This window comes from Clupea harengus, chromosome 5 (genome assembly GCF_900700415.2).
Source record: "Clupea harengus chromosome 5, Ch_v2.0.2, whole genome shotgun sequence".
Taxonomy (NCBI): domain Eukaryota; kingdom Metazoa; phylum Chordata; class Actinopteri; order Clupeiformes; family Clupeidae; genus Clupea; species Clupea harengus.
Window position 1 is genome coordinate 23,652,042 of NC_045156.1, and position 15,991 is coordinate 23,668,032.

A 15,991-nucleotide genomic window follows, 5' to 3' on the forward strand; every position below is an offset into this window, starting at 1 on the left:
CAGGCGTAAATAGATTAGAGAGGCCTTCAGTCCTGCTTGTGCTCTCAACAGGCAGAGGGCCACTCCTCTGAAGACTGACTTTTTATTCTGCTGCATGGGCACTTTCACTTAATCGCCTCATTGTTGTTTGTGTTTTTTTTTTTTTTTTTTTTTAACATGCACTTGGCATTTCCCATTACCGGTAAAAAAACGTCCTATTGAATGCAGTGTGTGATTTTTTGGAAATGTGTGCTCTGCCACACAATAAGTCGGACTGCGGACAAAAAAAAAAGGCAGACGCAGTAAAAGATTTCTTGGCAGTAATATTTGCAGCCTCAGTTTGATGTTTCGATTTTGATTTCATTTTACTTGAGTGTGTTCCTCTTTGTGGGCTTTTGAGTGAGTGTTGGGACTGTGTGTGTGTGTGTGTCTGTGTGTGTGTGTGTGTGTGTGTGTGTGCGTGCGTGTGCGCGTGTGTGTGTGCATGTGTGTGCGTAAAAGAGAGAGAGAGAGAGAGATTGTGTGTGGGCTTATATGCTTTCATGTTTGTGACTATGTGCGTGTGTGTGTGTGTGTGTGTGTTTCTATGTGTTTCTGTGTTTGACTGCATGTGTGTGCTACCACACCTCTCAATATAAAACAATAAAGTGTAGGTGTGTGTTTGCGCATCCCCTGGGTCCACGCCCATACTAATGTAGTGCCTGAATACAACTTCAGAGAGCGTGGACACAACTTAACACCAAGGCAATGTTGCTTCTTCAGCAGAAATCCTAATCTAAATCATACCTGATGGTTCACAGACTGGTACAGCGAAGAAGTGCTTTTTTATTTGTAAATGTAATGTAATATCTGGGTGGCCCCTGCTAGTGCAGGCTATTAATGAAATATCCTGGGGACCGGCTACATTATTGGAGATAAATGGACTGTGTGGATTTCATACTTAATCATGGATGTTCTCGGTAGCCTGCAGTTTTTTTCTGTTTTGTTTTGTTTTTGTTTTTTTCATTCCCCCCCCCCCCCCCCCAGTGTAGTCCTTGCCAGCTCCTTGGATAGCAGACTGCTCCCTGTTGTGCTCGACCCCTGCATCAGCTGAGGGTCACATGTGGCTCCTCTGACCGCTGTGTTTCTCACTGATAAATACAGCCTGGGCAGCACCCTGACCAGCATGCGAAGATCCCTGTGGCAGCGTTGGGCAAATTATACCCTTTTGGCTTTTTCAGTGATCTGATAGAGCCTGACTACCCTTCCTGTTGGCCCCCTTGGTTTCTGTGGTTAAGAGCTGAGCTGAGCTGCAGCGGGTTGGTTGGGTGCAGTCACTACCCACACGTCCCCCCAGCCTCGGCTGATAAACAGAGATTAGTGTCAGACCCACATGTTCACTGGGCCATTTCACTGATCTGATTCCATGACATTATGGAAGAGAAAAAAACAAACAAACAAACAAAACAAACAGGTGACCTGTTGGCCTTCAGAGCTGCCAGTTCGAGATAAATAGCTGCTTTGGTGTCGGGGGGGGGGGGGCCTGTGGATTCAGACAGAGTCCACAAGGTAGCTCAACCGTGAGATCTCAAACATTGCTCGTGAGTCCAAACTAATTGAGGCCGGTGTGAGACCGCAGCTGGTGACGAGGCGCAGGATAGTGAGTGAGTGGGCAACTGAGTGAAAGAATGAGTGAGTGCGCCTGTAAGTGTAAGTGAAGGGCAGAAGTAAAAGGGACAGCAGAGTGCCGTTTTCACCGTGTCTTGAATAGCTTTGTGCCAACAGCAAAGTGGATGTGGTTAAGGAAGAGTTGCTAAGTATCAGAGATAACAAAAAAACACTTATGTTTAAAGAGGGACTTTGTTTATCTGTGTGTATGTGTGTTTTGAGGGGTTTGGGTGGGAGTGAATCTTGCTACTCACCCACCCACACACACACACACACACACACACACACACACACACACACACTACACAAGTACTGCAGTTATGTACCTGATAGTGTTGACACATTAAGATGTAATGCACCTGGAACTGCCTCCAACTGAGCAGCCATTTCCTTTTGATGCTGCAGATGCCCACTTCATCTGGTGTGCAGCGAGGCCACGAGCTCCGACAAAACGCTCATCTTACGTTTCAGTGCAGGTCATCAGTGGCCTTTGTGCTCCCTTCCCCATTGTTATCTCGGTATGTCTCGGTTCTAAATCATTCATCTCACCCCGGGAGCTCACCGTGAGGAGGCCACACTCAGCGGGAGGAGTGGGCGGAAGCGTGGGGAGCCCCAGCCGGTCCGTCCGCTCTCATCTCGGGCCCACCTCTCCTCTCCTCTTCCTCCTCTGGGCTCTCATCATAGGGAGGCTGTCAGCCGGAGCCCTGACAGGCCCTATCGGAGGACTTCATTATCTTCCTGTCTGCCTCGCTCCCTTTTCCTCCCGCCGCTCTCGTCTGCCATGACAACTTCATTCTGTCCACCCCCACCCTTCCACCCCCCACCACCCCCCACCCCGCTCTCTTCAAATCAATCGCGCTGACAAGACAGGTGGAGGCTGATGACAAATGCATTTAGGAGGGGGAGATGATGGGGGATGATCCCGGCAGCGTCCCGACCTCCCGCCTGCCTCTGCCGCTCCACCAGAACATCATCCAAATGTCCATATCCTCCAACTGCCATCCTCCCCCCCCCCCCCCCCCCAACACCTCCATCTCACCCCTCTATGCCAATCTCATCACCTGCCGAGTCCACATCATCGCTCCTGCAAATCAAAATCTCCCCCAATAAGGCTGAGCAGGTGTGCAGTTGTCAACCTAAACTGGGTCCAGGATGGATTGACACTGGGTGATTATTATAACACAATGATTAGGCTGGGAGCTTCTCCACCATCCGCCCAGATTGTTGACACCAGGGGAGCTGAACCCGAGAGCTCAGAAGAAATAGCGAGAGAAACGATGAGAAGGTGTGGAGAAAAAAAGTGAAAGGAAAGGCGAAACAGCTGGAGATTGTTACATGGAGAGAGAGAGAGAAAAAGAGAGCGAGAGAGAGAGAGAGAGAGAAAGAAGAGAGGAAAGAGATAACTAGCATATGTTGGTTCTCTAGGCACTCCTGCCCTGAAGGCTGTGGCTGCATGAGTCTTCATGGACCACTACCTCTCTCTTTTCCTGTAATGACTAAGCAAATATAATTGAAAAACACACCCAGCCCCCATCCAAGAAAATAACGAAATAGCACAACAGATAAACAAATAAACAAACCGGACTGGCCCTTCGTCTCGCCAGCACCATCAGCTGATCGACGCGAGTGTGTGAGGCCTTCATGAGGCATTAAGCGCAGTGGATTGTTTTCCATATCCTCCTCCTCCTCTGCTCCTCTGCTCCTCTCCTCCTCTCTACGTGAGTAAACATGACCTTTTTCCTAATGTGGGGTTGATGAAGGGGGGGGGGGGGCAGGCAATGTGTAGCTGGAGCAGCGCAGGTGTGACACGAGCAGCTGGCACTGGGCCGCTTTACTCACACAGGCCTCGTCCCTGCGGCCAGGAGAGAGGAGCAGGAGAGGTAGAGGGGCAGGAGAGGTAGAGGGGGGAGACGAACGGACCAGTCTGTGGGAAGGACGAGGAGAGACAGTGAGTGTCTGTCCAGCTACCACAGCACATGAAGTTTCTATTTCAGAGCTAAGTTATGTGTTTTTAAGAGTTCTCACACAATTTTGTAATTTTCATCAGGCTCTCATGTTACATTATTAAAAACTAGCAGCAGGGAAACCATGGATAGAGGTAATTAGAAGAAGTACTTGTTATGCCAACCTCCATATTGATGTCATTTTCATTAGCCGTTATTCTCTTAAAAGTGTTCATAAATATGTATTCTGCCCCTGCGCTGAGTGTTTCAGGCCAAAATGTTTGTCTGCTTTTATCCTCAGTCAGTTTGGAGCGACAATTTTCTTCCATCATAACAACATTTTTACCTAATGTAGTTTACATCAGCAATTTCGTCCATGTGGATTATGGTAATTCCTCACGCGCAATTTGGGATTTAAAATACATGATCAATTTTCAGAACATTTGAATAACTCGGTTGGTGGCATGAGGTGGAGAAAGTTGTTAGTTTATTATTGTGCTGTATGGAAAACTTAAAGATTTGTATTACATATTCATAAATGCTTTCTATTATATATTCATAATACACTGTAGTCAAGTCTGTATTATCAGTTATGCTCCACTGGGTGCATAATTTAAAGGTACATTCAATCTCAGCTCAAGTTTTTGCTCAAATTTCAGGCTGGAAATTCTGAATATAGATGAGACCAGATGTTTTGGAATGCCAATCAGAGAGTCAAAAATAAATAAATAAATGAAACACCACATGCCTGCTGTTGAGGAGGTTAGGAGATGCTGCATTAAGATCGAACGCATGTAAGTTGTATGGATGATGTCCTGGAAAACTAGACCTAGAACTAGTTGTTATGGCCTATTCCCCTTTTGATTCTGGTAAATTTGATTTACTAACTGTATATATTAACTGTATGATTTCTCAAAATGTACACTTCATTGTTTGTCATCTAGGAATTCCACCTTAAAATAGCCCATACTGGCAAGTTCACTTTCCTAAAATCTTTCTCTTGAAAGAACATTACATTCTGTGGTAGCCAGTCAGAGTTATTCCCACCGCTGGCTACCCTATAAGGGTTTGACACTAGTGTCAATACGTCAGCCAGCATGTCCAATCTCTCTTTCCCATACTCAGAAAATGTCTTGTAATGTCAAACAACAGTAACAGTCTTTTTAATTTTACAAAGGAATGTGAACACAGAACATGAAAGCACACATGGATACAGAAGTGCAGACAATTAGACGACCATGCATACGACCATAACGAATGCATAATCAATAAATAACTAAAAATAAAAATGACAGTTTAAAAAGAAAGTGAACAACCCCAAATAGCAGTCAGTTCAGCCCCAAAACGTGTCAAGCTTGTTATTTGTGATGTGACTTATATTTTTTAAAGCTTGAGCAGCTACAGCCTGTCTGAGATGCTGCTGCCTGCATACGTTGGGTCAGCTCAAGTACTGTACACTTGCAAGGACAACCCTATGTAACCCTTTGCCTGATGGACAGAATGTTCAGTTGATCAGGCAGAGGAGGCCATTACCTGACTCTGCCTGGGGTACTCAACACTGGAGGCTTCACACTAGGTAGGCAGCCCCCTTGTCCCCTTAACCTTGGGGAGCAGAATGAATTGGCCGAGAAGAGGTTGTCAGAGTCAGTGTTCAAGCAAGAGGTGAGGCAATGGTAGATGGTGTCAGCACACACACACGTACACACACACACACACATACACACACACACACACACACACACACACACACACACACACACACACACACACACACACACACACACCAAGAGAGAGAGAGAGAGAGAAAGAGACAGACAAAAACAACACATTGATCTCTCAAAGACATGTCAGACAGCAGCACATGTTACACAAGTCATCCAGCTGTTAAACAGACTCGACTTGTGCGAGGACCGTTCTATGTGCTGTAATCACCTCCTGTCATTAATGTGCTTCCAATCTGATATGTTCCCTTATCATGTTACGAGTGCAATTAGAATGATTCATGAACAGTCATTAAGACTCATTATAAGCATTATGAGGCAAAATTAATATGTAATAGGCACTTGTTAAGACACTTATAATGCATTATCGATATTTAATTTAAACAAAGTGCTGAAGGACTCATATGGCTCATTTCATATGGCTAAATGGAAAAAGTTGTACATAAGAACATTAATTTAGTCAGGGGTGAGTTTCTCAGATCCTTCTTGACGCTACATCAGTCATAAGTTATACCTTAAGCTGCACTTTAATGTTCTGAGGTGTTTCCCAAAACGTTCTTAGCTAAGGCATACCTTCTCTAAGAGATACTCGCATAAGGCTGGTCTGGACCATACCTTAATACAGTTTTTCAGATAAAACAAACTAAAATGTTTTGTTTTATGCGCTGACTGCGATGTGTGTTGCATTACATTTTTTGTGCTTCGTTAAAGAAAGAATAAAAATTGTTTAATATCTTGCGAATATAAATCTATGAGTAACATCTAGCCATCCTACAGCCATCCTTATTTGAGAACTTTTTATTTTGACTTGCATAGTATTTCTTGTTGATGTTTTTTCTAATAATGATCTGCTGCACTCCAATCTGAGTCATGCTCAGTGACAGTAATCGATTCCAGAAAAATGGATTCAGCCTCTTAAGGTATATGTGGGTTTCTCTTAGAAGAACTCTTAAGAGATTGTTGAGGAAACGCGCAAAAAAGGTAAACACGAAAACCTTTCAATTATTTAGGAATGACAGCTGCATGGGAATGTTGACAGGTATTCATTTGCATATATCTTTCTATCGAGTGCTATTAATTAGGCATGTTTTCCCTCCACCACCGTGTTGAGTTCTACATATCTCTATAAAACAAACGATTTGAATAGTGAGCTGATGGAACACAACACAGCAGTGGGGTTGAATGGATTTGGCACAGCATGAAGCTAACCCTCTGCTGATACATGTGGATCTGTAGTCAGACAGAGAAGATAAAGAAGGGAAAATTTGCCTTGATACAAATACAGCGGTGAGCTTTTTGATCATTTCTCACATATCTCACATGCATTTGTATAGTTCTCTCAATGCATTGCCAGGTGAAATCAACAGTGGCGACAGCAGTGATGTTTACTTTTACCTCCTTTTGTCTTAAAAGTATTTTAGGAGTTGCCATCGCCTTCAGGCAATTGGAATTTAGAGGTCATTTGATGGCTAGATATCTTGTAACAAGTACTGACTTACCTTTTGAACTGACAAAAACATGTTTCAAGAACTCTTTGAACTCTAAATGACTTTTTCGCAGAGCCCACAATGGGGGCAAACTTTGCCAAAGTTTCGCCTGGCACTGGAAAAAAAGCAGCGATTCTCCCATTGGGAAAATGTTTTTTTTTTAGCTAGAAGTGTTTTTGTAAGGCGACACACAGAGGTGCCGTGCCCACGCTGAGTGCTGGGCACCTGCCAAAGTGATCACAAAGGCAAACTCAGTGTAAGGCCTGGGCCAGGTGCTTGTCTCAGGAGAGAACCAGCTCCTCCACCTGTAATGTTTCATGTAAAGTTAAGCACCGACATCTAAGCCATTTTTAAAGTAGTTTTGGGTGGTACGCACCACGGTCAAAGTTGAGCACATTTGCATATTGTGCAATGTGGAATCAAACTTCTTTTTGCAAAGGGAAAATATGTACATGCGTTGCATACCAAAGTAGATGACTTGTTCAGAGGATAACAGTTCAGAGGCAGAAAGCCAGTCTCTTCCTTTACAACAGATGAGGACAGGAATAGACTGTAATTACAGTTGGGAACATTATCCAGTCCTCGTGTGCCTCTGATTTGGCAAGCTACAAGGCAGACCTATGCAATTAACCGCCATATTGGGAAAAGGTTATCGTTGTCAACACCGCTCAGTTAATCAGAAGTGCGGAAGATTCTGTTCGTATCAAGGCTCTATGTGGCTAAGGAGAGAAACACATGGAGGTGATATTTCCTATCAGTATGAAATTGAGGGAGCGCGGAAAGATTACACATTAATATGCAGCGCTGACGGTGTGCGGGGCTTACACTGTCATTGCAAATGCCAGCCAGAGATGGGCAGTTATTTTGTGCTGGTGCCGTCCCAGTGTTTAAACAGATCCTGAGGATTTCCCTTTCTCAGTGCCTAATCTGAAATGGGATCTTCAGTGGTTTCGGGAGAAGTTCCTCTCGCTGGTTTTTGGTTTTTAACTAGTGTCTTTTTGAAAACTAAGTTTGGGGCCACGGGTTGAAGACGAGTAATTTGTTCTCTCTTAGTGTGCTCGGCTCATGGCCTGTGAATGAGGGGAACTGTGTCAAATGGAAGTGGCTGCCTGTAATTGTTATCTTGGCAGTAAAGAAACTGCACTGGATTGAATGCTTACAGTTACCCATAAGGATGTGCTATTCAACTTGCACTTTCTTGGGCCGCTTAATGTGAAATTGAACAGCAAGCCAGACCTTTCCAACATTAGTTTTTTCGCTTTGTCACCCTACTGTAAGTTGAAGTCATAGCCATCGTATCATGATCAATTCTAATATAGCTGTTCTGCCTGTAGTTCAATCTCTTCTCAGCAAGAGGTCAATAACACATTGTTTGGAAACATTCAGCTATCTACCAACCCTAGGCATCAGTAAAGTTACATCATTTCAGTGAGAGGATTGCACAGACTTGAGCATGGATTTTGTGTATTCCTGGCAGGGTCCCATAAGCCTTTCAACAGTTATGGACAGACTAGCAACTGACAAGCAACCATAACAACCCTCTCCAGATCTTAGTCAGCAACATAGCTTCTAAGAATTACTATTGCACCAAGCCAATACCATGGTTCCATGCAATTAATATTTAAGCTGGACTGTTGCAGTAATGTTTGAAGCTAAGTCTGTTAATTTTATGCAGTATTCGCACTGAGCGCTGGACAGCGTATGCCCTGTAAATACCATTGTACCCCATGAGGAGGACAGTTTGAAGAGGCGCGGAAAGGTCCACTTCCAGGTTATGTGCTGGCAATTAGCTCATCATCCTCGAGTTGCTCCTGAAAAAGTAAAAGGGGGTGAGGGGGGGTCTGGGGAGGAGCTGAACTCTGTAAGACCTCCAGTCAGCAGGAGCGAGGAGCCCCCAGAGGGGAGCGATGGGGGGGGCACAAACACGCCATCACACTCACAGAACTTTCATCTCGGAGAGCTATGAGTCTCGCGCCAGACAGACACCCACATCCCCACACACACACACACACACACACACACACACACACACCGAGGAGTGTGTGGCTGGAAAAGGCACGGAGGGAGAGACGGAGACTAATTAGAATGCGCTGGAAGCTGCAGAGAGGCCCGTTTGGCAGTGCTCGCGTGGATGGGGAATTCAGACGCCTCAGAACCTCGACCGCAAACCGAACAATGTAATCGTGATTGCCATGGTTGGGTGTATGGACGGTCAAACAGACGGGCAGGATTAAAGACAGTCGAGTATATGTGTTTCTGACAGAGTGATGGGGGGAGAGAGGGGGAAAGAGAGAGAGAGACTGATCAAGCTCCCATACCCTCTGGCACCACAGACAGCAGTTATTTTGATGGGAATCAGACTTTTTCAACACAACGGCATAGATTTTGGAATTTGCACTGGATAGAGAGCCAGACTCTGTACTTGTGTCTCTCCCTGTGGCTGCCCACCACATTAGAGTAAGGCAGATAAATAGTTCTCACACGGTAATAGTACGTTGAGAAACATTATTGTTTTAAAGTCTGCATCAGAGGCAGCATCAGTCTGAGCTGACTGCCTATTGAGTGGACTGTGCTCCTTCAGGCAATTCTATTTGTTGTAAAGCACTAGGTGTACCTGTGGAGGGATTTTAAGGGGAACAAACACCACCTGTTAGCACTGAGTGGAGGGGAGCCATCCTGGACCAGCAGGAAAGGGTTGTCAGGGTCCACTGAAACAAACAGCCTCAGGACTTCCAGTCCACAAAGAGCACCCCAAGCTAATTTGGCCTCAGTGCTGCAAATGAAATTGGTGATAAATGAGACATCATCATTGGTTTTTGTACAGAAGTTGAATGCTATCCTCCACCTCCCAGGCTTTCCTATAGACTTGGCTGTTTTTTAAAAGGCTTTCTTTTGAGACATCCAAAGGCAAGGATTTCTCAAACACCGTACTCCCTACCTTCCATGTAAATCACGTGCTTCACTCACATCTTTTCTCTCAGTGACAGCCTTCGCTCTTAATCTCATGAGCCCCCTGTGCAACCGAACCGCTTTTCAGGTTTTCCAGGCATTTTCCTTTCTTAATTGTGTTTTTTCCTGCATATGTAAGTGCATGTGTTTGTGTGTGTGTGTGAAAGAGAGAGAGAGAGAGAGAGAAGAAAATCCTGGTGGTCATCATGATGATAAGCTTGTGTTAACGCCTGGCTTTAGTAGTGTAATTGGAACGGTGTAGAAGTGTTATTTAAGGATGCGGTTCCCGCGGAGGGGGTTCTGCAGTAGTAGAGCTTGCGTGCTCGGCTCCTGCATTCATTATGGGGAGCGGCCGGTCTAATTGAAAGGGAAAGCACTGACCCTGGGAAGGCCTCCAGCTCCGGCGCGCTGAACTTGGCCTCTGCTCAGATGTAGGGGCTCCCAGAGCAGCAGATAGACCTCTCCAGCCTCCCTCTCCTCCCCGGTCCCGAGAGGGCACCCAAAAAGGGCTCATTGCAGTAATTAAGGTCTTGGATCCAAGCGCACACACACACACACACACACACACACACACATAGACACACACACACACAGAAACGCATATATTTCCTCCACGAACACACTACCCACACACCTTAAATCCCGTAAATTGAATATGTCCTTGAACTAGACATGACTGCTAATGATTAGGAGGGGAAATTAGCTGCTGTAAGGGGTTTGAAGGCTCTCCATTTCTTTGAGTGTGTGTTCCAAGCTCCCTTCTGGTACTCGGAAGGACTTCAGAAGTTCGCTTTCAGGCTGAAGATGAAAATATTTTTTTGCACAGCTGTTTTATTTGCAAAAGAAACGGCTCAAACTGACTTTGAAACAGTGAGGATGGTCTTGGGGAAAGTGATAATAAAGTCATAATGTCTACTGACCAGGGCTGTATCCTTAGAGTTCAGAATGAAGTGACAAGGCATGGTAGATAGAACACCTGTGCGTATCATTTCTTGTGTTATTGTGAAATATACAATGACATTTATGCACACAAAATATGTATGCTGAATGCTCAGTTGAGGACAAAGGACACTAGATTTTGTACATATTTGCACATCTTCATTTTAACTGACAGGAAAACCTTAGAACAAATAACCCATCCTCTAATGGATTTTTATTACATTCTCTTGGATCATCACTTTTTATAATATGTAGACATCCGATTTGGCAGTTGGACGGTGAGGAAAACACAGTCCTATGAAATTAAAAGTAAAATACAATCTGCCCTCGGTAAACATAGTTGACCTACATTGTCTTTAGTTGTGATAGGCTTTTAACTTCCAAGGACGCTGAACGCATAAAAAGGCATTTACGGTGCATGCTATGTCTCCTAATAATTTAAAGGAAATCATCACAGAGACACTGCTGTTTCAATGACACATTAAATATGCACCTGCAAATGTTCATTTCTGTCAGTGGGCAGGAGAAACAAAACAAATTTGTCATCCCCTTTATCCTTGGTTCTCAAGTGGTCTTTGATCTAGCAAAGAGTTTCAGATGCGGATGTGAGAGCATAACACAAAAACATAATACATATTAAAACATAACAGACAGAAAAATTACAGAGGACCTACACATCAAACATGACTTTCATTTTTTTTTTGATTTATGTCTTTTCTAGTGGGATGCCATTAATGAAATGGACGAGTACTTCACGCCCATTCACACTTATCAAGTGTGCAACGTGATGAGCCCCAGCCAGAACAACTGGCTCCGCACCAACTGGGTCTCACGCGAGGGCGCTCGGCGCATCTACATCGAGATCAAGTTCACGCTGCGCGACTGCAACAGCATGCCGGGGGTGCTGGGCACCTGCAAGGAGACCTTCAACCTCTACTACTATGAGGTGGACCGCGACCTGGGCCGTGGCACCGTCTGGGAGAACCAGTACGTCAAGATCGACACCATCGCCGCCGACGAGAGCTTCACGGGGGTGGACCTGGGCGTGCGCCGGCTCAAGCTGAACACGGAGGTGCGCGGCGTGGGCCCGCTGTCGCGCCGCGGCTTCTACCTGGCCTTCCAGGACATCGGCGCCTGCATCGCCATCGTCTCGGTGCGCGTCTACTACAAGCGCTGCCAGGGTGTGGCACGCGGCCTGGCCGTCTTCACCGACGTGGTGACCGGCGCCGACTCGTCCTCGCTGGTGGAGGTGCGGGGCACGTGCGTGGACCACGCCGAGGAGAGGGACACGCCCAAGATGTACTGCAGCGCCGAGGGCGAGTGGCTGGTGCCCATCGGGCAGTGCGTGTGCTGCGCCGGCTTCCAGGAGCACCGAGAGGCCTGCATCGGTAAGTCCTTCTAACCCTAACCCTAACCGCGAGGCCTGCATCGGTAAGTCCTTCACTTCACAAGGACATAGATTTAGTATCTACTGTATACATACTGTACTACTGAGAGAGAAGATTATTCATTTGTATTAATATTTTTTACTATATAATATTTTTATACATGGTGTCACCATGTGTATACTTCAAATGTTAATAGATGTCCTACTCACATACCTATAAATAAATGTAGTCCTTCATTTTAGTATAGACACATATATGTAGATAATATATTTTGGATTTTTTTTGTTTCATGTGTTTGTGTCTGATGGAATGACCTCATTTGTGGACCTGTGCATATCTCAGGCTCTAATGGGTTACAGTAATTAAAAACAATTAATCACAGTGTGTGGGTTAATTAAGCTTTAGGTTCTGGCTAAAAGAGTATTACAGAACAGAACACCACTCCTGGCCAATGGTCTGCACTCGCAGCCTGTGCCCACCAGGGAGGGGATGCGGGGGAGTCATGCGAGTAAAGAGGTTGTTTTGACGGCTTATCAGCTTCCTGCTCTGCACCCAAACATCAAGGTTTTCAATTATGTATAGGTAGCACAGAACGCCTGTGGATGTTCCTAATTTGTAAGTGATTGTAATTAACATTTGAAGATGCCAGATGCAGCCAAAAAACTGCTAGTGTCTGAGGAAAGGATGTGTGTGTTAAGTTGATGGTGGCCGTTGTAGGTTGTCAATGATGGTTGTTGTTTGCATGGGTAACATATCTTGATTTTTCCTCTTTTAATTATCTATAATACTCACCTTGTTACTGTGTAATTTTGAATCAAATTAGGCCTGTGAGGCCTTTTTACCACAATTTAAGTCTCACAACATCTCATTATGAATTTCGATTAAAATATTCATAGCACTATTTGAGTTGATCCCTTCCCTGTGTTTTCATGGCTATGTGGAACTCAGTTGTGTGTGTGTGTGTGTGTGTGTGTGTGTGTGTGTGTGTGTGTGTGTGTGTGTGTGTGTGTGTGTGTGTGTGTGTGTGTGTGTGTGTGTGTGTGTGTCTGTGTCTGTGTTTGTGTTTGTCTGTGTGTGCTCATGTGTGCGTACACGCGCCACTTACAGACATAGAGTGTTCACTTTTTTCAGCCAGTACAAAAACACACATTGGTAATTAGGTAAATAACGTCAACGCTGCGCTGTGCGTGCCATTAGCTGGATTTCTGCTGTGATGGGGCCTTGTAGCTACGGCAGAAATGTTTCCGAGTCATTTCACTCTCGTGTGAGCTCTGTCAGGGGCGATATCGCTCTGAAAGGCATCCCTATACGCCTGGATGTCTATTGTGCAACACAGGCCCGTGGTTAAACGGGGGACCAGTCTCTGTGAATCCATTTAAGGATGAATGTCTGAGCAGCACACTCAGCCCTTTTAGACCAAACTGGGTCGCCAAGCTATTTCTCCCGGCGCCTGCACTTGCTCTCCAGTCACGCACATCTCCAGGACAGCCAGGGGGAGAGGCAGAGGAACGTGGAGGAGAAACGTCAGGAGAGAGAGAGTGTCTGTGTGTGTGTGTGTGTGTGTGTGTGTGTGTGTCTGTGCGTGGCTGGTCTTTTCTTTTGCTTTAATAATGCCCACTACATGGCACAAAAAGTCACCAGACAGAAGAAGACAGAGGGCTGAGCGCTGGTGAATATTCTGGAAGGTTTGCTTGTCATTGTTGAGTCTTGTGGAAAAAAAAGCCAGGGGGGGGGGGGAGGGGTGATAGCGAAACGACATCATCGGAGACAATCTTTTGAACTGCCGATCAAAACAGAGCGATAGCTTCCCATGTCAGCCCTGTCGACTCTGTTTTGGGCTCGCCTCCTGCGACATGGCTCTAGGGTCTTTAGGCTAGTGAGGAAATGGAGTCAAACGTCTACTTGAGAAGGGGACAACACCACAGCATGCATGTTCATCAGAATAGTCGAGGAGCTTGTCAACCCCACTGCTCCGACACTGCAATAACCCAGTTAGGATGTCGGCGAGGCTGTGGCCTATAAACAGCGTGGCAAACGCGAATGTTGCAAACATTTAATTGACAGTTCAATTCTGTCTCCTGCTTAAAATTACAGCAGCAACTTAGAGAGCTCCTGACTGTGTAATATAAATATCTCATTCTTTTCCTCAGAGGAATTATTTTAGGAAACATCTGCTTAGCTTGTGAGCTGTTGCCTGTAAACCTTAGGCATTCACCATAACCATGTCATCTGGCTTCGTAGAAATGCCAAGATGTTTTAACGCAGCACAATGCACAAGATCCAGATCCTTATTAGCACAGTCCTTTCCATTGATTCTCATACCCTGGGTAGGTATGAGCAAATAAGATGTGTGAACGGCACAGTTCCGTACACCCAGGGGCCACACTCTAGTTTCAACACACACTGGCATCTGTGCCGCAGCTTGCCCTCCATCTGTGACCAGAGGTCGAACCCAGACAGCGGCGGTCTTGCTCGGCCTGGCAACAGCCGATGGAGCAGAGGCAGACACGGTCTGCTCGGCCACCACAGTGCCATCGAGAGAAAACAGCTGCCATGTCTCCAGTGTATGAGACGGTAATCAGCAAAGCGGATGAATCCGTGCAAATCCATGTATCAGAGCCACCAGTCACTTGTGATCAAGGACATCCTGACCAAGTGATCTAAGTTCACACATTGAGGATACAAAACCTCTATTACCACTTCCTTTGTGCAGATGCCATGCACACACTTTGTATGGGCTGAGGGTGAAGACCCAATGATATTATTTACATTTAGTCATTTAGCAGACGCTTTTATCCAAAGCGACTTACATATGTGCGACTTACAATGTATACACATTTACACTGATGGCACACTGCACATCAGGAGCAATTAGGGGTTCAGTGTCTTGCTCAAGGACGCTTCGACAGGGAATCGAACTAGCAACCTTCTGATTACTAAACGACTTCTCTACCTACTGTATATATATATATATATAGGTAGTTTAGTGTAAGATCTGTGGCACAGCATCATTTGTATCTAACATACAGTAAATTCCTTTGAAAAGAAATGGCTTTTGGCCTAATTCACTGTAAACTCTGGGGTTGAAGGTGTTGTGTTACTGTAGGAGACTCACATGAGCCTAAAACAGTAGCCGTTGAAAACTATATCATTTCTGACACAAAAGGAGCTGGCAAATGTACACTACAAAAAGGAAAGATACAGTAGATTATAATATAATATAATAAGTAGTTATAATATCTTTTTCTGACAGTGTAATATGCTAACATTGTTTTAGATGATTAACCCATGTCCGTTTTGCCTATCATAAGGTTCTCCATAGAACAGAAATGTTACACTATCACTGTGCTCTCCAGTGTGACCTGAAAATACCATCATTGCTGGATACTGAGGGCTGGCAAGAGTAAAACCTCGTCAATGTAGTGACAGAGAAGAGAAATAAGCCATCAGAGTGAGAAATGCAACTGAACAAGCACATGCAGAAGGCCTGGAAACACTAAAGCCCCCTAAGTAAGGGCTTAGCTGAGGAAACAAGACCAAGAATGTCTGGTGAGAAACAGAAAAACATGCTTGACTATAAACATGGAAAAAAGAAAGACCCTTTGCTGTCACCTCTCAGCAAGTGGCAGGATAAGCACACAGGGTACAGGGAACAGCTGCTGGACACCTAGTACCTGTGGTTGCACTGCCTCACTGCCTGTGGAATTACTAAACATACCTGACAATTGAGAGTAAAAGAATGTGAAAGATATTTGACTGGCTTTTGTACTCCCAAACCCAGAATCTGGTCATCGGTCATGGTACTGGAGAAAATGTTTGTGTTCACTGCACACAAAAGGATGGACATTCTGTTGCAGCCTACTGGCCTGGGCAATGAGAAGTTGAACAGCAGAATTTGTTTTAACTGCTGTTTCATCCACCTTGTTGAATTAATGCAG

General features: G+C 45.2%; 1 protein-coding gene across 2 annotated transcripts in view; it reads left to right on the forward strand.

The window, feature by feature from the left end:
• epha8 (eph receptor A8) overlaps positions 1–15,991 on the forward strand; it is a 52,208-nt gene that overhangs the window by 17,185 nt on the left and 19,032 nt on the right. For both annotated transcript variants that reach the window (XM_031568214.2, XM_031568215.2), the window contains exon 3: positions 11,387–12,053. In XM_031568214.2, coding sequence (XP_031424074.1) covers positions 11,387–12,053 — 667 coding nt within the window. The remainder of the gene's footprint in view (positions 1–11,386; positions 12,054–15,991) is intronic.